Raw genomic sequence first — 26,873 nt, 5'->3', positions numbered from 1 at the left:
ACAAACTTTGTCATGGCAGGAATACAGTCGGAGGTTTGCCTTTGCTTTCCATCTGGCCACGTTTCACTGAATGTGAATCTCGCATTAAGGATTTTTCGGCAATGTCGCGGAGCCTTTGGTAAAACCTGGGTCTGAAACCTGCTGTGGTCCTATGGATATATACAGCACTTACGCCTCTGTGGTCTGGGGGCGACGGACCATGGTATATTTCACACTCCGGGAACTATGCAGTCTGCAAAGTAATGTATGTTTATCCATTACGGGTGAAATGAGTACAACCTCTGGTGATACTCTAAATTCTATGCTTGATTTGCTCCCCTTGGATCTTAAGGTACAACAGGAAGCAATAAAAGCAATGTGTAGACTGCATAAATATAAATAGAAAAACCTTTAAGATGCTATTTGCTGTTTTTGGCACCTAAAGACGACCTGATGCGCATAGTTTCCTTTGAAAGCAGTGGAGCAATCCAGAATGCATTCAGGGAGGTTTGACAGATATTTTTTTTACCGATGGGTTCACGAATGGATTGGAGTCTGGAGACGGATGATACTTAAACGATAGTAATAAGTATCATTACGCTAAGGGAGGAACGGCAACTGTTTTCCAAACGGAAATTTTTGCCATCCTCAAAGTAACCGAATGGATAATCGAGAGAAGATGGAGCGGGAAACAGATTGGAGTTTTCAGTGACAGTCAGGCTACACTGAAGGCCCTGGAGAACGCGAAGCAAATCTCGAAAATTGTTCAAGAATGTAAAAAGAAGCCTAACTCTGTCGCAAAACAGAACAGGCTTGTACTTATATGGGTTCCAGGACACTCCGGTGTTTAAGGAAACGAAATCGCCGATGAATTGGCCAACCGCGCCCCACAGGGACCAGAGCCAGTAATCAGAGTCAGTTCCAGATGAATTGGATCAGCGATTATATATGCAATTTACATAAAGAGCTATTGCCCAGTCTAGAACACTGCAGAACTGCAAGGTGTTTTGTGACAAATCCAAACACAAAACTGTCAAACTTTCTACTAAAACTTGGAAGGTTGATGGTCGGTATTATCGCAGGACACAACCCATGCGGTGAGCATATGAACATCATTGGAATCATTGATGACCCGATGTGTTTGTCTTACTTGGAGGAAGCGGATAGCACTGAGCACTTTCTCTGTAAGTGTCGCGTATTCGCTAGAGCAAGGCTGCGAATTTTGGATTCAGATGTCGTGAGAATGAGTAATATTCGTTCTCTAAAACTAGAGAATATTTACAGATTTGCCAAATAATCTGGAAAATTCTCACAGGACTATCTATCTTTGTGTCTGTCTCTAATCTTTTCTATCTTTTTCTCTGATACTTTTTTCCTTTCCTCCTTGAGTAGCTACCCTCTTTCCAGAGCTCTAAATACAATGAGCTGTTTAGCTCGAGCGTAGTATCTCCAAGTGCTCTTTAGCTCGACCTTTTCAAATTTCACTTCAACCTTCTGGCCTGGTTTTTTCTCGGATGTTTTTAAGAATTCCTGGTAAGTGTGACCCTCTACTGCCTTTAATAATACATCCTTCGATTTTAGCTTTGGTACTCGTTCATTCTTGTTTTTGTTCTCTTTAGCTTTCCTGGCTCCATCGTTCTGCACTCCTCTTGGCACGGTATTTGGCCTAGATTTTTGCCGGCTTACCACTTTCTCAGGCTCTTGGACTCTTGGTTTCGTTTCTCTGTCCTTTGCGGTTACAGGTGCTTGTATCGTCGCATTGGCACCAATTGCATCTTTTTCAATCTTTTTTGTCGTTACTTTTGCGCCTAATTCTTGAAGCTTTATTTCTTCTGCTTCCTTGACCGTCTTTCCTTTCACTTTAGATGCCAATAAAACATTCGTAAGGACCGCATTCGTATTTTGTGGTGGCGAGCGAAGTTATCGTGGTTTTTCTTAGGAAAGAGATCTGCCCTAAATCTCCATCACTAATGGGCTTCTGCTGTTTGTCTAATTTTTGGCTTTTTTCCTTAATTGTATTCATACCTTTTATTTAACCAGCGCATCGTGCGCAGGGGGGCGTGCTGAAATAGTCAAGAGCGGGGGAACCCTCGGAGACGATCCTCCCACCCCAGTTCCCTGAGGCCTGTTCTACGATTCACTGATCCCGGACGGACCAGTGCTCGCCGGGATCCACTAAAGCTACTACTCTTGCGCCTAGTGAACACTTCCTGACCGTGGTCTGAGGCGTCTGGTTACTGATGTTTACCGAAGCTAACACAGCAACAGAGCGAACTCACATCACCCCTTTCAGGCCGCAGGTGGAAAGCCTTGGCGACCTTCCAAGGGACTCCCAATGCGCCTCGTTGCTTAGCGGTCATGCTTTATATTAAAAAGTCGCGCCTAACATGGTGAACAGACACTGACCAACACACCCAATAGGGGAACAGACATATGCTGGATTTTGTCACCTAACTTTCTAACTGACCCTTATAGTGGGATATCTTGACTAAGGCCTGCGGAATCGTCGCAACCGTCACCTCCTTAACAGAGGCGCCCTTGAGGGGTGAAAACATTGCTAATTTATAGAGCGGGAACCAGTAGTACCTGCTTTGTAGCTAGTTTTGCGGTAATTCTAAATCAGTTCGATTTACAACAGGTCAGTTGTTTGACGCCATCGACCACTCACCACTTTAATAAAAGTAGCAAACTGTGCACAAAGAAAAAAAGTGACAACAAAGCACAGTAATATTAAAGGGTAACCAATTGAACTGTTGTATGGAGATGATTGTCGCATTACATGGCATCCAGCGAGACATCACAACTTACCGCAATGGGGTGCAGCATATGGCGTGGGCATGGGAGAGCAGTGTGTGCCCAAATGAATGTTCGATGCTGATGCTCAGCCGGATCCAAAAGCGAATGGGTCACACTGTGTGGTTCGTAAATCAATTATACGTACACACACAAAGATATACACGTAGTATCTGGCACATGCTCGTGCAAAATGCATTCATATATATCCTTTTTTGTATATGAGCGTGAGCGTATAGTATACGCAATTAAAAGCGAATTTCTCACGCTCGTGGGCTATGTGCCATCTGACAAACAGGGCAAATTGGAACAGATTTCATCGCTAGTCCGCCGCTGTCTGCCTTGTGGCCCACTGTTAGCTAGATGCTGTAGAAGTCCAAAAAAAGAAAAAATACTTTCATACTTATAGGCTCACAAACAGTATGACTGGTTTGCTGCAGTGGATGGCACGAGTAGTACTTCGTTGAAATTTTCCACCTTTGCTTTTCGAATAATCAATGCAGACGGAAAAGTGGCAATTTTGTAATCTGACATCAGCTGCAGTGAAGCGTCACCAGCTCGAGTACTTTTTCCTTTCGTTGCCTTGTAGGCTTGTATGTATGTGCCTGCACACTCGTACTATATATCCGTTGTAGTAGTGTCACATCTCTGCACTTTTGCGGCGGTACCTCTTAGTTTGGCATAAATGAAAATATTGACACATTTTTAAATTTATGATGTCACTTGCGCGTTCCCCGCCCTTTGCATTATTTAATATGCAAATTGTGAGAATATATGTATGTAGATATGCATAAAAAGTACAAAAGCACATATTTAGTAAGCACTTCACTCAGGTGTACAAGAGGACTCTTCGATGGATGGCTTAAGCGTAGTATTGTGCAAATGGGTTAGATAATCGATTACACAAACGTTTCACTTTCCAATCTAAATGCGGTTGTACAGATTTGGCTAGTTATTATATTATTTGCAGCAGATTGTGTCACCTTCTTCAGTAAATTTTAGTATTTGTCCCACCGTATTTCTCTGAACTTCGGGCAGATTTCTTTATCCGCAAACTGGAGTTTGAGGGTCGGGCCAGAGCAGTCCTTCCAAGTAGGCCGGATTGGAAAGAGGAGAAAATCTGCAACGAAGTTGGCACCTCTGTCTTCACTGGCGGATACAAGATGGAATCGGAAGTCGCTTTCTCTAATTTAGCGAATTTATGTATCTCCTTTGAACTGCCGAATACTGATAATGTTTTTCAAGCAGAATGCTTTGCAATTCTGCAGGCATGCAAAATGCATGCTGTGGGAGCGTCGGTAGATATTAACATTTTTTCCGACAGTCAAGCCACGATCAAGGCTCTGATGATGCTATGGTGCAGATCCAACCTAGTCAACTCCTGAAAGGAGGACATCAAATTTCTTGGTTGAGCACGTAACATTTCTCTGTTCTGGGTTCCAGGACATAGGAACATAGGGGGAAATGAAATTGCTGATGAGCTTGCCAGGAAGGGGACTGAATTGGTCTCAGAGACCTCCTACCCAGCCATCGGCATCCCCCTGACTGTTGTTAAAGAGCCCTTGCATAACTTATTTTTTAGAAAAGCACAGAAAAGATGAAGCTCCTGTTCGTCATTTCGAAAACCTTTTGACCCCATTACAATAGACGGAGGACTCAGAAAGTCTTGGAAGGCGTGGACTGAGAAAATCCTGGGGACTCCACACCATTCAATCCCCAAACTCGTAGCTGTGTTTACCGGTCATTGGATGATCGGCACACACGCCGAAAAGTTAAGTTTACCATTAAATCCCGGATCTTTTCGGATCTAATCTTTCAAAGAAGGAGACTGTTGAACCCTTTCTCTGTAAATGTTCTTGTTCAGCAGCTAGACGATTAAGGTCACTCAGTGCTTCTTTCTTCGACAGTCTATGGCAGTGCCCCATCTAAATCCTATCAATCTTTTCCGATACATCAAAAGCTCTGGCTGGCTGTAAATATTTGCGCTTTAGTGCTACTTGGGGAGTGCCAGAGTGGTACTTCAACCATTTCATTTACCTGCCTACCTAGTTTTTTGAGTTTTGCTTTCTCCTCTTATTTAATTCCATAAAATTTTTAAATCCATTTAAGTTAAAGCCTCTATTCTCTTCTTGATTGGCGCGATAACGGCTTAGGCGATGTTGACCGAGTTTAATTACCGAGTGAATTCAAGCGCTTGTCTACCTAATCTTTAGAATACAAAGAAGGGCTTCCTTGTTCTCTGCTATCTCCAGCTGGTATCCCATCGAATACCAAGAGAGAGAGGACTTTACTAACCAGTTTCCTATTTTGACCAAAGTAACTCTGGTTGGCAAAAGATGTTCTCCGTTTGATTTCAAAAGTGACACTAGTATTGGCTTTAATACTAAAATAAAATAAATAATTGGCGCGTACACCCTTTTTGGGTGTTTGGCCGAGCTCCTCCTCCTATTTGTGGTGTGCGTCTTGATGTTATTCCACAAATGGAGGGACCTACAGTTTCAAGCCGACTCCAAACGGCAGATATTTTTATGAGGCGCTTTTTCATGGCAGAAATACACTCGGAGGCTTGCCATTGCCTGCCGAGGGGCGACCGCTATTAGAAAATTGTTTTTATTAATTTTGCTTTCACCGAGATTTGAACCAACGACCTCTCTGTGAATTCCGAATGGTAATCACGCGCCAACCCATTCGGCTACGGCGGCTGGTACTGGATTCCAAATAAACGAACTTTTTTACTACATTAACGAGTGCGCCGACTGTTTGTTTGATGACAGGTGGTACTTCGTTTTGTCCTCGTTCACCACAAGACCCTTTCGTTTCGCTTTTTTGTCCAGCCGCGGAAAGTGAGACGCCAGAAATTTTATGATCTTATACAATAATAAAATGGACCTGAACGATTATGTTCGGCGACTCGCACAATCTTTTCCAGCATTAGTTTAAAGAATAGGATAGAGAGTCATCCTGTCGTAAACCTCATTTGGTATCAAATGACTCGGAGGGGTCTTTCTCAATTCTGACGACGCTTAACTTCGAAGAAAATGTGGAGCCCATAAAACCTCTGGACCTATAAATAGAGAGGTGGCCTCCATCAAACTTATCTGTCATTTAGTTTCAAATAATTACTATGTGCCCGGGAGCCCATGGGATGCGTACTTCATTTTTCTGACCTAAGATAATCAGCTTATCAAGACCCTCCAGCACCAGTATTGTTTTAACCTGTTTTCGTTTTTTGTTTTATCCAGAGGGAAAATCTTGCATAGGTATCGTAAACATATGTAGACGGCATGCACGATTCATACTGCTCACTTGGCACCACGCGCAGTCTTACTGAACCGTACTTGCGAGACAGTACATCTACGTAGTAAACTCTTAACTCAAACATCTGTAGCTTCAACTTTGCCCTGCGGTACCGCCGTTGAAGCATTGCTTCGCAGTGCAAACCTGGCCGGTGTGGCTCTTCATATACGCTTCTGTCTACTTTTTGTCTCCTTTATTTACTGTGTTGGGATTATTTTTTCTGCAGCTCTTGTGAGCATTCGTTGATCATTCTTTCATCTTGGCCCACACCAACTTCGACTGCTGCTTATCGTTTACAATGTTGCCCGGCGTTTCCCTCCTTTTTATGATTTCTTCGATCGACATTCTTTCAGATACATATCTTCGGCAGGAAAGGAAAATATGTTCCGCATTCTCACTGCAACGGCTGCAGAATGAGCAGTTCACTGCGTCATCTTCGCAAAATCTTGGTGTCAAGTAGTAATCCAGTAAAGAAAACTATGCTTCTGTTTTCATAGTTGCGTTCATCTTTTTTGCGTAGACTTCCGCTTGAAATGCTGCTCGGGTTCAAGTCTTTCTTTGCTAATTTAACAAAGTACATTTAACAGCAATGCCAGAAAAACGCATATAGTTACTTTGACAGCGGGTTTGACTGACATTTTTACTGAAAATTTTAAGCATCGAAAAACACTACAGTTAAATAAGATTATAACTTTTTATGAATGATAGAGATCCTTTTTGGCAAAACTAGAAATCTTAAAAGTCATAAAAACTCGCAGCTTTTACAAGTTGCACTTTAAGGAAGTGAAATATTTTTGTTGACTATGAAACCTTTTTTCATTTATTTGAAATATTACTTCCATCTATTTTAAATTATAACACACATACAAACTTTATTAATTTATTAATTTTCTTCTTCTTCTCCTCTCACTTTCAGGTCGTACTTGTATTTATACTCAGCATTGCATCACTCATTATTTACTTCGTGGATGCATCTAGCGAAGAAGTCGAAAGATGTCAAAAATGGAGTAATAACATTACTCAACAGATCGATCTCGCATTCAATATATTTTTTATGGTTTACTTTTTTATACGAGTAAGTTTTTTACGTTCTTATTCATTATTTTTCCTGCCTCAATCCCCAAGCTATAGTATAACTTCCCTAAAAGTATTTGAGTTAAAAAATTATTATTAATGGAAACGACAAGTTAATTGCTAAGCTGTGAGATAATTGTGAGTGAGAGAAAAGCGTAAAATTTAAAATAGATTTACTCGAAATTAATGAGATGCATTTTTTGAAATATACAAATTAAAAAAAAAAATTCATAACCATTCGTGCTCAATTGGCTATAATTTTGGGGTAAACAATTGCAGCTAGAATTTATAACCAACATACATTTTTTTTAACTTTTTACTACATACATACAGTCACTCACACCATATTTGATGCAAATAAGATTGTTTTGTGAAGTAATTTATATTTCATAATATTTTGCGAATATAGGGTATGAGAATACGGGGTATGCAGATATTATATTTTATTTTATTTCAATTCTCTAAAACAAATTAAACACATACTGAGAATTCATGCCGGAGCTTAAATGATGCCCTTAAAAAAGGGCAACTATATATTTTTAATTACCTTTTTTAAAACCTTCGGCCGGGCAGCCGTGGCCAGCCTTTTCTCGTTTTGTTCGAGGATCCTTTTGAAAAGCTTACATCCATAAATCGATAAAAAAGTAAATTTTAGAAAGCTACCTAGAAGCGCAAGTCGTTAACTATAATAGAAATATGTTAAATTCACGCTCAAAGTCGAAAAAAGCCAGACTCTGGTGCCTAACGGAGGGTTAAGGTATTTAGTACCTTGTTGGGTATCCTTTATTATCCAGCACAGCTTGAAGTAAACGTGGCATGGAGTCCATTAATTGGATTAATTTAGTTCCAGTGTTCCGCTTTAGCCTTTTTAAAATCAGATTTGTTATGGATGTCATATTTTCTTATATTTGCCTTCAAAGCCAACCACAAATTTTCGATGACGTTAAAATCCGTGTCATTATCTTGATAAAAGCGAAAGTCATCTTCAATTTGTAATTTTTTCATTTGGAAAAAGTATTGACCTCCAAAATTCTGCAGTTTTATTTAGATGGTCTCGCGCAATTTCTTGCCTTTACGAAAGGTTTACTATGGGCTATTTTACCATTTAAATTTGCTTCCCTAAGCATTTTTCAAATATTATAGTTCGTGGATGGCAACACTTATCTTAATTCTTTTTGGCCATTTCAGTTAACTTTGGAGCGCTTGTTGGAATACGTTTTTCTTCGCTTGGCGCGCTAGCCACTGACAGTCCTTCTCTGTGAAAGTTTTATTTGGACTCTGTCGTCCCTTATTTACCACACGATTTTCTTGCATAAGGCCTTCAGTATTAAGCTGAATTGTTGACGAACTTAAACGCACAATTTCAGCTATTTTACGATGCGGTATTCCTTTTTTGAATTGCTCCAAAACTAACCCACGCTTTTTTATCGAAGTCCGCGGTCCCATGATTAAAAAAAGCAAGCGCAGATAAAGTTTAATATTTCTTTATGCCAAACTCACCCTACAAACTCTCGTATACTAAAAATACAATTTCGTGGGGAAGATGAGGAAAGGAAAGTGATACTGTGTGTGTTTTCATTCCTTTCAATGAAGTTGGCTGTACGCTAAAAACTGAAGTTGGAGTTGCCCTGTGTGAGCGACATGAACAACACCAAAAGAGTATGCGTAAAGTTGAAGCAAGAAAAGTTTCCCTGTGTGAACACGGTACAAAGCTTATGTTTAAACAGCTTAATATTTTTCGAAATTTGTTCATTTTTCGAAATTTTTGTTAATTTTGTACAAAAGCTTGGAACTTTGATTTGTAAGATTTTTACTATACAATGAATCATATTTTTATACAAAACTAACGCAAAAAAATTCAGCATGAGAAATATTGTGAATATTAAAATATGTGAGCACAAGTTTATATTGGGGGTTTTCTTAAAAACTTGAGAACTTTAAATGATAATATTGTACAAAACAGAAATACGTTGGTATGAATTGTTTTTTTATTATTATTTATTTACTTAAATCCAAGTTACATAGCCCATTTGATCACTCAAAATTTTTGACTACTTCTCCCGAAGACGCCTTATGCTCCAAATAGGAGTTAAAGAGTCAGATATGTATATATAATTCCAATAAATCTGAAACAGCCATTTGGCTTCCATTCTTTCGCGAGCTGCATGTTATAGGCACGTAAACAAAGATCGTAATTAAACTTTTCCATGTAGTCGAAGATCAAAGGCCAATAAGTTGAGAACGACGACAAAGAGACAACAAATCGGAGCCTTAAACGATTCATGATAACTTGGCCAACTTTACTAAATGAAAACTCCCGATAAATACTTGGAATGGAACGCAGCTTACACCAACCAGACGAGTATAGCAAATAGACATTTGTGAAAAAAAAACGAAAAAGAAAACTTTCTTTGCTTCACATTTTCATAGAGCTATAATTGATGCATAGGAGTGGTAACAAATTTTGGTAGTAAAATGACTTCTACAACTTCTGGGAATATATTAGTTTGCGGGAACAGAAACCCATTATTTTTACGTAAAATTTTTGCACAATTGAGCTTCTGGGCGATGCTATGTCTACAAACATGCCGGTCAACTTCTATTATTTTTGTAATTTCATCGGCATTTTCTTTAGCATCAATTATACCTGAACGGAACCGACAAAACAAAAATTGCAATTGTAATCAGCTGTTCAGTATCGGCACCATAAACACCATTCACAGTTTCAGCCGGTTGGCTTTCGTCTGGGATTTTCGCCTTTATCAAAAAAAAACTGTAAAATACAGGGTTCGATTGAAAAGTAATGAGCCTTATTTTTTCTAATTCTTACAACTAATATTCTTCAAAATAGGACCCTTGATTGTCAATACACCGCTGGTAGCGGTCCTTCCACTGCAGGAAACATTTTTTAAACTCATCCGCCGGAATCGCGTTCAATTCGGCTGTCACAGTTTTTTGGATCGCCTAGATGGAGTCGAAACGTCTCCCCTTCAGCTTCTTTTTCCGGCGCGGGAGCAAGAAGAAGTCCGGAGGGACAGGTCTGGGCTGTAGGGAGGGTGGGAACCCCCATCTTGGCCAATGCAGAGTTGCAGAAGAAGACGTCGTCGAAGGCCTTCCAGATCGCTGTTCATCTTCGACGTCCTCTCGGCCTTCCTTGGGCGACTTGTGCCACCGTTTTACCTGGGCACTGGACAAAGATTGGTCCCCGTAAGCCTCCTTGAGTAGTCCAATGGTTTCGGTACTCGATTTCTTTAGCTTTACGCAAAATTTGATCGAGTAACGTTGCTCCAACAATCGCTGCATTTTAGCCACTGCAAAATCCTAACACACTTTTAAAACAGCTTTCACGCGCGGAGCGATATTGACTACACCGCAGTTGCCAGCGAACTGGGAGCGGTTTCTAGTGGAAGGGGAAGGTCCAACGATCATTTTCCCCCACCAGCCGATTCGGTTGATCGCTTGGCAGACGCTCCGCGCGGGAAGGCTCATTACTTTTCAATCAAACCCTGTATACCAAATTTTCTCTTTATTGACACCCAATAAGTCACAACTGAATGGAACAAACAAGAAAGAGCTAAATATTTTTTTAGTGTGAAATGTCGCCTTGACAACGAACATAAACTGCAAATTGTTTGATCGACACTTTACGGCATATCGAGTACTACAACCTTCTGCCGAGAAAATAATGGATTTATTTTTCTCCAAACTATTAGAATTTATTGGGTTGTCCGAAAAGTAATTGCCGATTTTACATGTAGACGACGTTGATAATTGTTTTGAGCAGCTTGTGACTATTTATATTACTTTAATTTTTTTTTCGACAGTTATTAGCTGTCCTGTTAGCTTGCTTTAGAAAAAAATGTGCGCGTAATTTTGTTTATATCTGTTTGTTTGGCGTCAATTTTAATATGGAGCCCACAAAAGAGCACTTTCGTCATATTTTAATTTATTATTTCCATAAAGGACAAAACGCAGAGAAGGTTTCTAAAAAGTTAAGTGATTTGTGTAGCGATAAAGCCTTAAAAGAAAGACATGGGCAAATTGGTTTATCAAATTCCACTCTGGAGATTTTTCACTAAAACATGAGCCACGTTCAGGTCGGCCAAGTGATGTCGATGAAGACGTTATCAAGGCTTTAATCGAATTGTATCGTCATGTAACTTTGCATGAGACTGGAGAGAAGTTAAATATACCAAAATTAATCGTTCATGAGCCTATAAAAAGTCTGGGACTGGTAAAAAAACTTGCTATTTGGATACCACATGAATTTAAAGAAATTTATTTCACAAACCGAATTAACGCTTGTGATATGCATCTTAACTGTAATGAAGTCGATCCATTTTTTAAGCGGATTATCACTGGTGATGAAAAATGAAGTGTTTACAATAACATCAACCGAAAACGATCATGGTCCAAGCATGATGAAGCGCCACAAACCGCTTCAAAGGCTGATATTCACCAAAAGAAGATTATGCTGCCAGTTTGGTGGGACTGGAAGTGTGTGGTATATTTTGAGTTGCTTCAGAGGAACCAAACGATTAATTCGGTTGTCCACTGCCAACAATTGGACAAATTGAATACAGCCATCAACGAGAAGCGACCGGAACTGATCAATCGTAAAAGTGTCATATTTCATCAGAACAACGCTAGACCGCATACATCTTTGGCCACTCGCCAAAAACTGAGAGGGCTTGGCTGGGAACTTTTGATGCATCCACCATATAGCCCTGACCTTGCACCGGCAGACTACCATTTGCTTCGGTCTTTGCAGAACTCCTTAAATGATACAACTTTCGGCAATGACTAGGCTATAAAATCGCACTTGGTTCAGTTTTTTGCAAATAAAGGCCAGAAGTTCTATAAGCGCGGAATAATGAATTAGCTGGAAAGTTGGCAAAAGGTTATCGGACAAAATGGAAAATATACAATATATTGATTAAAGTTCAAGCTAACTTTTAATAAAAATGTAATTACTTTCTTTTAAAAAAACGGCTATTTCTTTCCGAACAACCCAATAATATGTATGTGTATACATACTCGTTCATTACAGCTTAATCACTTAACTTGTCTGTTTGTACCTTTGCGTAAATCCAGTCGCTTTTTATTATTTCATATATTTCGTATCGATATTATAAGTGTTTTCTCTTTTCTTTACATTTCCAGTTCATAGCGGCGTCCGATAAACTTTGGTTTATGTTAGAAATGTACAGTTTTGTAGATTATTTTACAATACCCCCGTCCTTTGTATCAATATATTTAGATCGGACATGGATCGGTAAGCAGCATTTGCGTAAATATATTGGCAAAATAAAAAATATTACAAATAAATTCTAAATTACCAATCTAAAAAATGTTATATGAATGTAAATTAACTACTTATTTTCCTTTTCTACTTCACGCATATGCCACACAACACGCACACAACCGCGCATAAACATCTGTAAACTACTTCACAAACAAACAAACAAACAAACAAACTTATTACCATCTATCATTTTTATACGCACACACGTGTATATGTTGTCTGATCGAAATGGCTGTATGCAATGGATTTTACTCCCACCAAAAATATAAAAAATACACGAAAAAAAATAATACAAAAAAATTTTTAAATATGAAAAAAATAAAAATATATAAAAAATCACAAACTACAATTGGCGCCCCAATGGGTTGTTGCAATGCTTCGCTCGCGGCACAGGTCTTCGATTTCTTCGAGCGTTACGTCTCATGACTGTACCGGATATTTTACAATATTTAAATGTTCTAAAAACATCGAGTTCGATACGCTTGGCTCAACTAGTATCAATTTTTATATCAGTATGGTTAACAGCAGCGGGCATAATACATCTGGTATGTATGGATTGAAGAAACGATTATTTGTAATTTTAAATAAATATCTACTTTATGTGTATGTGCATTTCATTTATGATTTTCCCGTTTGTTAATTGCGTATCTGCTCTACTTCATCGTTTTTTTTTATTTATTTCTTTCTATTTATATTATGTATTCACCTGCATTTTTAGTGCATAGTTCCATCATCCTAATTATGTCTTTCTTTTTTTTTGTTATTTTACTTTGTTTTTTTTTGGTAAATAACATATACAAATGTATGTATGTAAATGAACGTCAATCGCTTTGAGCAGCTGCCAGTTGTAGCCAGAGTAAATTTGTTTCATCAGCGCTTGTCGGTGGTCGATCCTTGCGCTCAGATTGCCGACCGCCCTGTCAAAGGCACTGTTCATTGGCTTGGCGTTCATTGCAAAACAATGCAAACAATTTTTAAAACTAAATAGTCCAATAGTATAAATCGTAAACGACGCAGTGGTGCAAATGCAGCGAGTTTTCTATGCATTTAAAAGTGAGCGTGGACGCCCCTACTAAAATCGCACAATTGCACATTGCCGAACATGTAGATAAATCACTTAGATACTCGTATCCGTAGTGGCACGCAAATACATGCATTATTAAAACAAAGTATTTACAAGTAATTACTAAAACATGAATTCTTAATTAGTGCTCAATTGAATAAAATGTAATTAACATAATTTAAGTATTTTCAAAATTTATTCCAACCACTAACATCTATAAAAATGTCCTCATTGCGGATTGTAACTTTGCGCGTACGTATTTCGGGTGTTTCAGAAACATATAAAGCCTTCTCTTAAGCATTATAACAACAAATACAATTATAAAAAAAAATTAATAACAATAGGCTAGAAATTTTAGGTTATGACCAGGATGCGAAAACAAATGTTTCCAAATACACGGGAGTCTGTACTTTCGCCATTACTCGTCTTAATTCTTAAACGCCATAAATGTACCATAAAACTAGGCTTTTATATTATTGAATTTATGAAAATTTCATTTTGTAGTTTTCAGCTCATTGAATTTTCGTTAAATCTACAGCCCGATTTCGATTTAACATCCCAACATTTTGGCCAGTTTTGACTATTTTTCTTCAAGGTTCATAATTTATTTTATATAGTATAGGCGGCCAGCCGAATGTGTTGGTTCGTGACTACCATTCGGAATTCCGAGAGAACGTAGGTTCGAATCGCCGTACATGAAACACCAAAATAACGAAAAACTTTTACCTTATAGCAGTCGCCAGGCAAGGACTAACCTCCGAGTGCATATCTGCCATGAAAAAGCTCCTCACATAAGAAGCAAAAATATCTGCCATTCAGCTTAAAACTGTAGGTCCCTCCATTTGTGGAATAACGTCAAGACGCACGCCACAAATAGGAGGAGGAGACAAGCACCTAACAGAATTGTACGTGCCAATTAGTAAATAATACTACCCTGATAAAAAAATTCGCTGAATATATTGAGCAAAATCAAAATACAAGTTTATTCCTCAGAATTGATATTATCGCCTTAAAATTTACCCCGAACATCTGGGGATCTCCTTCAGTTTTCGGCTCCTTGACTACTGTAGTGTCCGCGACACTTGTACAGTGTGATGCGATATCCGCAGATGACATCTACATTTTCACTGAGATCCAGGCGGCGATAAAATACTTCACAAAACAGTCCAAGGTAACTGTAGAGCCCATGAAAGATGACGTGGTGAAACCACCTACATAATCACCCGACAATTGTGGCCGACTCTCAATGCTAAGCGCACAGAACCTCAGCTAAGCCAAAATAAGCACAGTGATTTCAGCACACTGATTTCAGTCATAACAGGGCACTGCCTAAGGATGGATGAGAAAACTCGTGACTTCTGCAGAAGTTGTCTAGATGAGGAGGAGGAAGAGGCAATTTCGCATCTTCTGTGCCATTGTTCTACTCTATCCAGACGTGGGTTTACTATTCTAAGGACACAATTTATTAATGAATTTGAAAATCTCAGTTCTGCAGAAATCAGGGATATTCTAAAATTTTCGAAAAGCACACACTGGTTTTGTGAAAAATAGGGATAAGCTCCCCACGCGCCATCACAATGGGCTATGAACCTGAGCGTGTCCCACAGGACAACCGCTTCAACCTAAAATAACCTTAAAATTACTCCACATCAACTGGGACGCACTTATTCCAGCATGAGATCCAGCACTTGAAACATTTCTGGAACTCTATTTTCGGTATAGCCATCAGAGCTGTCCTCAATTTTTCCATTAGGTCCTTTCGATTGGTAAAACTCCTTCCCCTTAGTGGTTTTTTGACTCAATCAAACCCAAATAAAATGGCGGGGAGCCATATCAGGTGAGCTCTATGGCTGTTGGATGGTATTCGTTTTGTTTTTGGTCAGAAAATCATAGATAATGATGTCACTGTGCGACGGTGCCTTATCGTAATGCAAAATGCACAATTTATTTTCCTACAAATCCTTTCTTTTTTGGTGAATTGCTTCACATAAACGTGTCATAACGCTGGAATTAACTATATGACCTTCTGGCAAAAATTCGTAGTATACAATGCTATTGTAATCCATAAAAATCGTGAGCATCGATTTCGTTTTTGATTGACAACGAATGGTTTTGGTTCATTCGTTCATTCGGAGCTATCCACTCACTCGCTTGATGTCTTTACTCATCAGCCTATGTGTGTCGTACTCATAAGCCCACGTCTCGTCTACAGTAATGACCCATTTGATGAATGTTGGGTCAGACTCAGGCTTGGAAATCAAACCCTGGCGTTATCAATGTGGCCCCGTTTTTGCAAGAAATCCAGAGGTCTTTTAGCACCAACTTTGCAGCAACGGAGCGCATACCCAAATCACTAACTGCAATGTTCTGAACGGATTCATAAGTAATGTTCAAGTCCTCGACCAGCTCTTTGATGGTTAATTCGTTCATTTGGTTATTTATCAAGTTTTCTTTCACTTTATTGATGTTTTCATCAGTTTTCGATGGACTCACGAACTCTTCTGAAGCTTTCATGCCATTCGTAAACGGCTGTTTTCCATAGATTATCATTATCGAAATAGCTTCCCAATTCTAAGATTTTCGCGAAATTGAATCCTTTTTAACGCAAAATTTAATACAAACTCGTGGATGCAAATTCAAATGAATATTTAAAACTGTAAAGCATCGAAAACAGAGGTAGATTTACTCAAGACGACGTAACTTTAACACATTTCAAGCAATGGCGTAACATTTTGGTAGGAATGTTAACCACAGACGTGACGACCTAAAAAACTCAAATCAGTTGATTTAGAGCGTCACCTGGCGGTTGTTTCAGGAAATTTTTTATCAAGGTGGACTTCACGTGTTTAATAACTGCGGCTTGAGGTGTATGTAAGTTATAATCACTCCTAAAAGCGAGCTTTAAATTTTCAAAACGTGTTGCTTTTCCATTTGCACATAGGTTCTAATAGAGAAGTTACTAAAGCAATTTTTCTTTAAAAACGTTATAAAGCAAGTGAGGGTTGTTGCAGTGCTAACAACAGTAAACAGATCACCAAAAGGATTCGGCAAAGCATAAAAAAGAAAAGTTTTTTCTCATGTAGCATACTTTCCATAAACAAAATGATTATATTATTATATTTTTATTTGCTATCGCACCGGCTGGAGGCGCAAAGTGCCGATACAAATAAATTCCATGGGGGTCGATTTGCTGCTTTTGACTTTATCTGCGGCCAAGTAAGCAAGTCAACATATGTCGTGAATTCGTCATACCGGCTTCGTCTCCATGTTCCTTTCGATCGTCCTCTTCGGCGAAAGTTTAGCGGATTCCCGTCTATATAAAAGTTGGTGCAAAATAATCAGCCCTTATTGAGACTTATAAATTTTATAAATGGCGTCGTACGTCGCGCATATTTCAAACAAATAGACAAGCAATGGAACGCATAGTGGTCCAAATAAAGATTTCCATCATTCAAAATATTTTTGAAGTGAAACTTCTTAGGCGTCGATGGACGAGCGAGAATGGAGAGTAAAATTTCAAGGTCATGCAACGTTTTGGGCATTTTCGTTCCACGAGAGAGAAAAAAGATATAACATAGAGGAAAAGGAGGGGGAGAGCTATACCTTATATATATTTTAGATACACTTTAGGCAATTCATGTCTCCCTTTTGTGCGGTCCTTCGTCTTTTCTCCCACTTCTACGCTAAGGCTCTAGTCTAAGTCGTACGACGTTACCCATATTGTAGGAGCAACATACATTATTACAAGGCGTTAGAATATAACAGAGAGAGAAAGAGAATGACACATAAACGTACAGCACCAACGCCATATTACTATAGTAGAGCGAAAGAGAGCAATATATTGTTTGAATAGGCTAGATAGTATTGCGCATGCGCGTGCCTTGTCTATGCACGTTAGAGTGTTAGGCGCTATATGTGCGCACGGCTCTAACGCCACGCTAATACATCGGAGCGAGAGAGAGCAACGTATAGTTAGAATACGACAGATCGTATTGTGCGTGCTGTGGCAGTACGCGTTGGCGACAGACGCTATATAAACGCAGTTGATATACCACGTGTATTATTTTTGTAAATTTTGTCTATTTGTATTCTCTGCAAATGTTGTGAATTTATTTAGATATATATTCTTTCTCTCTCTTTCTCATTCTCTCTCGGGTCTCACCCTTTTTCTTTGACTGCCTTAAAATTTTCACTTCTGTTACGCACTTTTTTTATTTATTGTAGTAAAAACATGTATTCAAAATGGATAACTAATTTTACGCCAAGACTTTTTTTTACATTATTTTGAACTTATATTTTCGTTTTTACTTTCGGTTCAATAAACGGGGTTAAAAATGCCTTCTACCCAGCCCAAAACTATGCCACAATTACAATGTAGCAAGAAGCCGTATTCCAATTTTTGGACAAGCTTTTCAGTGGTTTTCAGTTTTTGGACAAGCTTTTTGATGATCTCATCTCATTTTAGATTTTTTAAACTAAGAACTGCCCTGCTAGATTAGATTTTTAGAATTTATTTACTGTGACTAACGTACAGAGTTGATCCCGCACTGGTTAGCTAACCCTGAGTATCAATAAATCGCAACTCCTTACAAGTCAAATCGGCAGAGTTACCATCCGTAATGCGGACAATAATTGCATTTGCGTTTACAATGTATCTATGTTATGTTTTTTCTTGTATTGCTGCATTTATTTAAAATTTAGCTGGAGAACTCTGGCGATCCGCTGGATTTTAATAATGCTCATCGATTATCCTATTGGACCTGTGTCTATTTCCTAATTGTGACCATGTCAACGGTAGGATATGGTGACGTTTACTGTGAGACTGTATTGGGAAGGACATTTCTTGTGTTCTTTCTACTCGTCGGCTTGGTAAGTTGCAATTAACATAAATACACATATACACAACAATTTTCAAATATGTAATTGAATTTAAAAAAAAAAGGAAAATAATTTAAAAATTTCAAGGTGACGAAAAACGACGCATAAAAAATTCGATTCCTAAGAAAAACAAAAAAAAAAAAATAACTACTATGAATCGTGCAATTCGAAAATCCTATAAAGCAATGGTGTCTGCATTTTTGAAATATTAGGCAATAGAAAGTAAGAAAATACTAAATTTATAATAAAAAAGTAAATAAAAAATGAGGTAACAATTTAGCGAAAAAACATGAAAATCCACCATACAAAAAAAAAATCAATTAAAATTTCTTCATCCAATCCCTGCTTCTTCCACACAAGTGAAGCCTTGACGAAATGCGAGTTATTTAGGCGCTTACATTTTGATTGAGGCTGTTTGTAAAAGCTTTTTTTAGGTACATCCGCCACTTATGCGCTTTGGTAGCAGTGGGCTATACCGTTATTGACGTTATTTTATATTCGGTTAGCATGGCAGCAGCAGAGTATTGAATGGTTTACCCATGTCCCCTTGAAAACCTCCAAGTAACTCTATTCCTATAAAAAAAAACAGCCTATACTTACCAAGAAAAAAAAAACAAAAAAAGTTTGAATAAATACAGTAGTGGTGTGAATGGAAGTTTTTTTCAAAAGTTATAGATAAACATTTTAATTATTTTATTCTCCTAAAAAATTAGCGTAAAAATTGCTTATCCCCCAAAATTATCACAAAAAATCAAAGGAAGTATTTACTAAATATATAACTAAATAGTGCGTACGGTAAAAATTTGTTTGGAATTTTACAGCATTTCTTTTTGCCATATTAACAGCCTAGCATACAAATTTATAACTACACTTGCAATAGCTTTTACCACAATTTTTCACACTCCCACTATAATTTTTTTATTAAAATTAATAGAGCCACCCACAAAAGTAAGCAAAGCAACTAAAGACAGTAATTAGATTGGTTTTTGTGATTTTGAGATTTTAAGAGAAGTTATTTAGTTGTTCATTTTTACTAATAAATTTAGTCAAATTTCAGTAAAGCGTAGCTTAAACGAATTTAAATTAAATAATACAAATTGTTTTATTTTATACTTTTTTTAAATACAAATTTTCATATAGGAAACGTGTAAAAAAATTTTATTTTAGAGTTTCGAAAATCACTAATTACACTAGTTTACACGAAAAAGGACTTGCTTAAAAAAGATTTTCTTTTAGACTAATTTCGTTGCGAAAATGAGTTTGATTTATTTTTTTATTTTTTTACAATTTTTGTCAAAAAAAAACTACAGAAAAGCGAGTTAAACTAAATAAATATTCATGGATATCTTTCGAAAGCCTATAATTTGCCTTATTGTGTTTATGTATTTTAAAATGTAAGTAAAAAAGTACTTTTTTTCGGAGACTCTTCCATCTGTTCTGGACTATTGCTTTTGCGCCGCCCCATGTGACATCGCTCACATCTGCTCTCTTGCTGGTTCCAGTCTAATGTCATTCTCGTAATGCTAGCTAGCGGTTTGCTAAGCGTGTGACCTATTCATCGCCACTTTCTGCGTTTGATTTATCATAGGATGGGTTCCTCATTCGTTGCTCTCCTCAGCGCGTCGTTGCTGATGGTGTTCGGTAAGAATATTTTTACAGATGATGGAAAGGCATGTGGTGCCAGAATCACCAGATTCGTACATAGAGATCCACCGCAGGGTGGTGTCCTCACGCCTCCCCTTTAGCTAGTTGCTATTGATGAAGTTCTAATTCGTTTTACCGAGGCTGCCGTATTAGTGCCACCCTTAGCGTAATTCTGCACTTACTTCCCATTGATCTTCAAGTTCAATTCATTACTGCTTATAGCGCTGTTAGGTTGAAGGTTGTTGGCTTCTGGAGGCAACCCCCTGTAGGACATGGTAGTATTTTGAGGCAAATTTCTTCTTTTTTCTCTGTAATTCGTACAAATATCTACATCCGCAAACTGGATTTTAAAGTTTGCGCTACAATTGTATTTCCAAGCAGGTTGGACTAGAAGGAGGGGAGAGTCTGCACGGACATAAGTACCTCTATTTTCACCGACGGATCCAAGATAGAATGTAGGTGAATTGGAGCGAGGGCTTTCTCAAAATCAGCCAGTATTTCAGTCTGCTTTAAACTGCCGAAAACTAGTAGTGTTTTTCAAGCAAAGGTCTTCGCGATCCTGCAGGCATGCAAAATGCTCAGGGATCGCTGTTTGGAGAGAGACATAAAAAACTTTTCTGATAATTAAGCTGCAATCAAGACTTTGTCGTCACCATGTTGCACTTCTCTTCTGGTAAACTTCTATAAGAAGAATATCTCAAGTGTGCAGGAAACATTTCTTTTATCTGGGCTCCAAGGCATAGGAACACAGAGGAAAATGAAATTGCCGATGAGCTTGCCAGGAAACAAAACCGGAAATCCTTAATCTTAAAAATCTTAAAAAAGCGCGAGACAAATAGAATTCTATCTTAAGTTTGTGCTATCTCAAAAACATTTTGGTCTTAGTCCTACAGAAGCAAGACACTTAAAATGCTTGGGATCCCCGCCAGTCAATTTCCAAACTCATAGCAGTGGTCATGGGTCACTGAGTAACCGGAACTAAACCCCTATTGCAGAACCTGTGGGGATTTGGCAGAGAAAGCGACTGTTGAAGACTTCCTTGGCAAATTCCGCGTTGGGCGGCTGGGCATTTGAGGTTGCTTAGTATGATTTTCGGGGATAGCCGATGCAGTTATCCAGTATAGATCAATTTTCTCTTTTACACTGAAGGATCACTTTTCTCTTCTCCACTGGAAAATCCCTTTTCTCTACTCCATAGGACTAGAAAGCTGTAGTTGGTTTTTCTTCGTTTACGCGTACATCGCCAGGAGATCTTTGGGCTACCACAGCTTCTTGCGCCTTGTTGATTCCAAGAAAGGGCAGCCCTGCAGATGTCGTCGGAATTTTTGCGCAATATATGGCCTATCCAACCAAACCGTTTGTATTTGATGGTTAACCATCGAGGAGTTCATTGGTCGATTCTAATAGGCCCATATTAGAAATGATATGCGGCCAGCAGATCCTTAAGATTTTGCGTAGACAAGAGTTGACAGTAAAGTTTGCAATTTCCAGATCAGCAAAGATGTTAGCGCCCGGGACTCACAACCTTATAGCAGCACTGATTTTACATTGGAACTGAAAATTCGAAGCTTGGTTTTGTCTGATAAGGATTTTCATGACCAAATGTTGCTTAATTGCATAAAAGCACCGCGGGCTCTATTGAAAATCTTCTGATCTTTGGAATTTTTCGATCGACAAAAAAAATAAGTAAATGCAAATGTGCTACATAGCCTTCTAATGATATTCCTAAAAGTTTAATTTCATTCACTTTGCTGTAGGTTTGTTTTTTTGCATTAACTGCACAAAGACCTAGAAAACGAATTTTTAGAAAATTATATGAAAAATATACTGCGAATTTTCGTGATTAAGAAACCTTTTTTAAGCAAATATTTGTATATTAGTGTTATCAATTTTGAAACCAGAACTAAATTTAATGCCTTTTATTTATTCACTTTTTTAGCGAAAATTTCCCTTTAAAAAATCTACACATATGCGGAAATGTACATATACTTATATACCTATAAGGCAGGCAAACAGATACTTATGCACAGGTTTTGTTTTAATCCATACTTTCCCCTTTTCTTCTATTCCACGCTTAAACATTTGACTTCAAAAATATATCAAAATTTCCTACAAAACCACTTATACTGAAAGTTTTGCTTTTTTTCTGTTTGTGTTAACATTATTTAAATTTTGCTGTTGTAGTGTTTAATAATTCATTAAAATATTCGCCGTTCAAAAGCATGCGATTTTTTTTTGCTTTTTTAGTCACACAAGTCGAAAATATTCTTAGCAAAATTCGCTCGTGCACATTTTCAATACAAAATAAAAATTAAGACAAACAACTTATTTTTCGCAGAGCCCAGAAAGTAAGTGAATTATCTTTCTCGTAGGTTCGTTTGCTCATAAAGTAACAAGAATAGATAACATTTTAAGGGTAGTTTTTTATTAAACTTATAAAGTAAGAGTTTAGCAACAGAGCTGCACAACTATTGCTAACTAAAAAAGTGCTTCAACTCAATACACAAAACAGAGAGCTTAAAAAGCTCTTGAGAAAATGGAGATAGATTTAAGGGCATGATAAAGTGAGCTTTCACATAAGAGTTTAGTTGAGAAGCGGTTTCAAATCATTGTAGTGCAGGTATAAATAACAGCCCATGAAATTTTCACTTTCTTCTTCTTATTCTTAGCATCAGACTTCTTATGGCTCTCAATGGTTCGTGGTTTCATTCACAACCACGTACCATCTCTTCCTATTCAAAGTCACTTTCTTCCATTGCCTCACTTTTACCTATATTTTTCTTCGGTCTCCAACCGCGTTCAATTCAAGAGATTTTCGTTTTGCTTTCTCTCTCTCTTGGTATTCTCATAACGTGCCGAGCCCACCAAAAAACATAAAAACAGAAAAAAGCTCGCACCCGTAGGGCAGCACGGGGTGAATTAAAGCTTTATCCTAGTTAAATCCTTACTTCTTGCTCACGGGATAGCAATTTTAACTTGAACAGCTTAATATTGACGTGTAATAGTAAGATTTGTTGGCTGCTAAGACTTTAATCGCTGTTACTTTGATACCAAAATTTTCACTATACTAAAGTAAAATATCTGATCGGTTCTACAAGACCCAGTAAAAATGCATTTTGCCTTTGCAGCTTTGGGCTTTTGTATTGTAAGTAAGTGTTAGATGGCAAGAGTACCACGAGTAGCTCTAGAGCTCCATTTTTATAGCGAAAAATTTCAAAACTTAAAGGAAGAAAAACCATCTACACATCTACAGCTTTCCAGTGATGTTGATGTAGTGAAGGAGAGAAAGGGCACCTAGGCTGGAGAGCTGCCGCAGGTTATCCCCGAAAAGTACACTAAGGAACTTCAAGCACCTAGTCGCCAAATCCCTAAATTTAACAATATCTTTTTCTGTCGGATCCCTACAGCTTCTACAATGAGGGTTGTACGGAAGTCCAAGCTTCTCTACATGATTTTCAGTCACCCAATAACCGGTGACCACCGCTATAAGTTTGAAAATTCAATGGCGGGGGATCTCTAGCACTTTAAGCATCCTGCTTCTGTCAGACTGAGGCCAAGTGTTTTTGAGATAGCATAAACTTAAGATATTATTCCATTTGTCTTACGCTTTTTTAAGAAAGAAACTGTGTAGATTCCCTTTAACAACGGTCAAGGAGACACGGATTTCCGGTTTTGTTTCCTGGCAAGCTCATCGGCAATTTCATTTTTCTCTGTGATCCTATGCCTTGGAGCCCAGATAAGAGAAATGTTTTCTGCACACTCGAGACCTTTGATCTTCTTCTTACAGGAGTTGATCAGAAGAGAACTGCAACAGTGTCTCTCTCCAAACAGCAATCCCTGAGCATTTTGCATGCCTGCAGGATCGCGAAGACCTCTGCTTGAAAAACACTACTAGTTTCCGGCAGTTCAAAGGATATTGAACTTTCGGCTGATCGAGGGAAAACCTTCGCTCCAACTCCAGATTCCATCTTCGTGTGAATCTATGTATGTCCGTGCAGACGCTCCCCTCCTTTCAATCCAGCCTGCTTGTAAAGATAGCCCAGTGAATGTGGGTAGGGAGTATTTGTTTCACTCTCCATCGCATGGGAACACTAAAAACAGCAACACGTATGTTAAAGAATTTGAGAGCTGTTAGATAAAGCACGATTGAAAATTTTTCTCTGGGCAAGGGCGGTCTAATAATTTGACTCCAAATACATAGCACTGGTAACACAATAAGCCCTAGAAGTCTAAGTGAGATCTTTTTATAAATCAGCCAGCACTACCTAACCATAAGGACGGTCGCGAAATTGATTCAATCTATCCCACGAAATCGATCGCTTGCCAAGTACCGCTCAGAAAGTAAAATATACCCTAGAACACACACTCCAGATAGACGCACCCATAAAAAAATTCTCGAAAAATGAAATAAAAGACGTGATAAAAAAGCTTAAAAAGGAAGGCCCCTGGATATGACGACATAGCAGTTTAAGTACTAAAACAACTCCCAGAAGAAAACCTCACTTTTCTTACGTACATTTATAATTCTGTTACATTATCTGGTCCCCTCAATCGAAAATAACTTAAGTAAAAATGATCCTCAAACCAGGAAAAAGCGCTGAATAAGTCAAATCATATCGGCCCATCAGCCTATGGGCTCTAAAGTATTAATTGAATCCCTTTTCCTCAAAAGAACGAGGAATTATGGGCAAAAATACGGTTTCAGAAAGCATTTGAACAAAAAAAATATTGCACAGCCGCTTTTCACGATATAGCCTTTAACGGCGCTTGGTATGATGACCGATATTTCTTTGTCAGACAAGGCGAAGAACAGTCTTAACTAATTCAAAGTTCAGCTGGTTTACCCCAAGGCAGTATTATGGGCCCCGTCCTATACCTGCTACATACTTACGATCTACCAACTTCTAAAGAAGCAATAGAACTTTTGCGAATGCTACTGCCGTACTCACAATTGATTCCCAATCCTACCCTATGTGGCCTCCCAAAAACTTCAGAAAGGACTTGATAAAATTACTCATTGGTTGAAAGAATGGCGCATTAAGCCAAACTACACAAAATTTTCCCAAGCCGCTTTTACACTAAATCGAAAAACTTGTCCACTCGTTAAGCTCAATAATACTCGTATAACGTCACGAAATGCCTTAGTATCCACCTTTGAAACTTACATGGAAAATCCATATTTCCACCAAACGGAAAGCTCTAGGAATAAAACTCAGAAGCCAATACTGGTTAGTACATCGAAATTCTTATGTTTCCTTCGAAAGTAAGCTCTCACTTTACTCGGCTATCTTGAAACCGATATGGGCATATGGCATTCAACTTTGGGGCACTGCAGCTAGCTCCAACATCGAAATACTCCAAAGATTCTAGTCAAAAACCCTGAGATTGAACTCAAACCCCCCTTATTGTATCACAAATCCACAAAGTCATCGTGATCTCAAAGTATCCACAATAGTAGAAGTATACCGCATCACACAACACACGACTCCAATCGCACTCAAACCCTCTTGTCACACAAATAATTACAAATCCCATAATGGTCCCCTTCACCAGGATTAAGAGAAAGTCTACAACAGATCTCTTATCATAATACTTATAAATTAGTCTATACTTTTATTTATTCAATGTTACTTTTTGAGCAAACTATATCAGACGTAATCAATACTTAAAACAACGTTTTTTGAATACTAAAACATTGAAGCGAAGTCTTTGCGGCCAATAGAATTTATTCAATGGCTCGCGTTTGTATGACTAGCAAATACTAGAAAAGCTTGTTAGGGCCAAATAAATATTCTTAGCACTCCTATACCGCGTCCATAGTGCCACATCTACTCGTTTGTTTTCTTTTTTTTTGTGTCAGAATTATATTTGAGCCGCTCGTACTACTATTAAATCAATAAATTAGAAATAGAATTAGAATTAGAAAATTTACTAACCTAGGGAAATATTGTGAGTTTCTTATAATTTCCCATACATATGCACAAATACAAATTTAACGTGTACACATATAAATAAATAATATGAAATTTTAGGCAATGTTTGCCAGCAGTATACCGGAAATAATAGAGCTCGTCGGTAGTGGCAATAAATATGGCGGCGAACTGAAAAGAGAACATGGAAAGAGGTAGTCTATTAAACTAAAATCAATCACCAACAAATAATAATAAATAACAACTTGCAAATATAAAATATGCATATAAATATACGCCTACTAAATATTACTTTCGCACATTATACATACATACATACAACAATAAGTGCAAAATCTATTCCACCTATTTGTACATTATAAATATATATATCGAATTTTTACACACACCTGAATATTTGTACGCTAAAATCAAGAAAAATAAATTTTAATATAATATTTATCAAATCGTTAATTTGCACTTAACTTTATGTAAAATTTTTCTCATGTGCTTACCAGAGCTGTAAAAGGTTGCAACCATTAAAGATGATTTCAAATTGAACAACTTATATTTGGTGCAGATTTTTTTCTTTTTTTAATTCGTAGTTTACTTTTATTTTAACTTTTCTGGCATAATTATTTTTAGATTTACTTTTACCTCTATTTTTACTTTACGCCCTATGATCCAACTAGGAGTTAGAGGGTCTTATATACATATATTTTACTTGGGCTTACGGGAATGGCATTCATATATTGGCGTTTTGTCAACCTCTTGCTTTTGTCGAACGAAGGCTTCAATTCCTTAAAGAATTGTCTGATAAGCAGAAAGGATGAATTTGATTTCTTCGTCCAAATGTGCCTCGCTCTGAGCAATCATTTTAACCTACCTTTTTGACTATTTATACTTATTTTAGAGGATCTTCCTAGACTAA

The 26,873-nt window shown here is 37.9% G+C and overlaps 1 protein-coding gene across 20 annotated transcripts in view; it reads left to right on the top strand.

Moving 5' to 3' along the window:
• Positions 1-26,873, top strand: part of LOC128855325 (calcium-activated potassium channel slowpoke) — a 307,274-nt gene that overhangs the window by 100,282 nt on the left and 180,119 nt on the right. For 14 of the 20 annotated variants that reach the window (XM_054090147.1, XM_054090151.1, XM_054090140.1 and 11 more), the window contains 5 exons: positions 6,986-7,144; positions 12,307-12,418; positions 12,842-12,993; positions 18,213-18,380; positions 26,066-26,157. In XM_054090147.1, coding sequence (XP_053946122.1) covers positions 6,986-7,144; positions 12,307-12,418; positions 12,842-12,993; positions 18,213-18,380; positions 26,066-26,157 — 683 coding nt within the window. The remainder of the gene's footprint in view (positions 1-6,985; positions 7,145-12,306; positions 12,419-12,841; positions 12,994-18,212; positions 18,381-26,065; positions 26,158-26,873) is intronic. The other 6 variants (XM_054090145.1, XM_054090144.1, XM_054090139.1 and 3 more) reach the window with 2 other exon arrangements.

Source organism: Anastrepha ludens, chromosome 2 (genome assembly GCF_028408465.1).
Source record: "Anastrepha ludens isolate Willacy chromosome 2, idAnaLude1.1, whole genome shotgun sequence".
Classification (NCBI taxonomy): Eukaryota; Metazoa; Arthropoda; class Insecta; order Diptera; family Tephritidae; genus Anastrepha; species Anastrepha ludens.
This window is presented reverse-complemented; position numbering and strand designations above follow the sequence as displayed.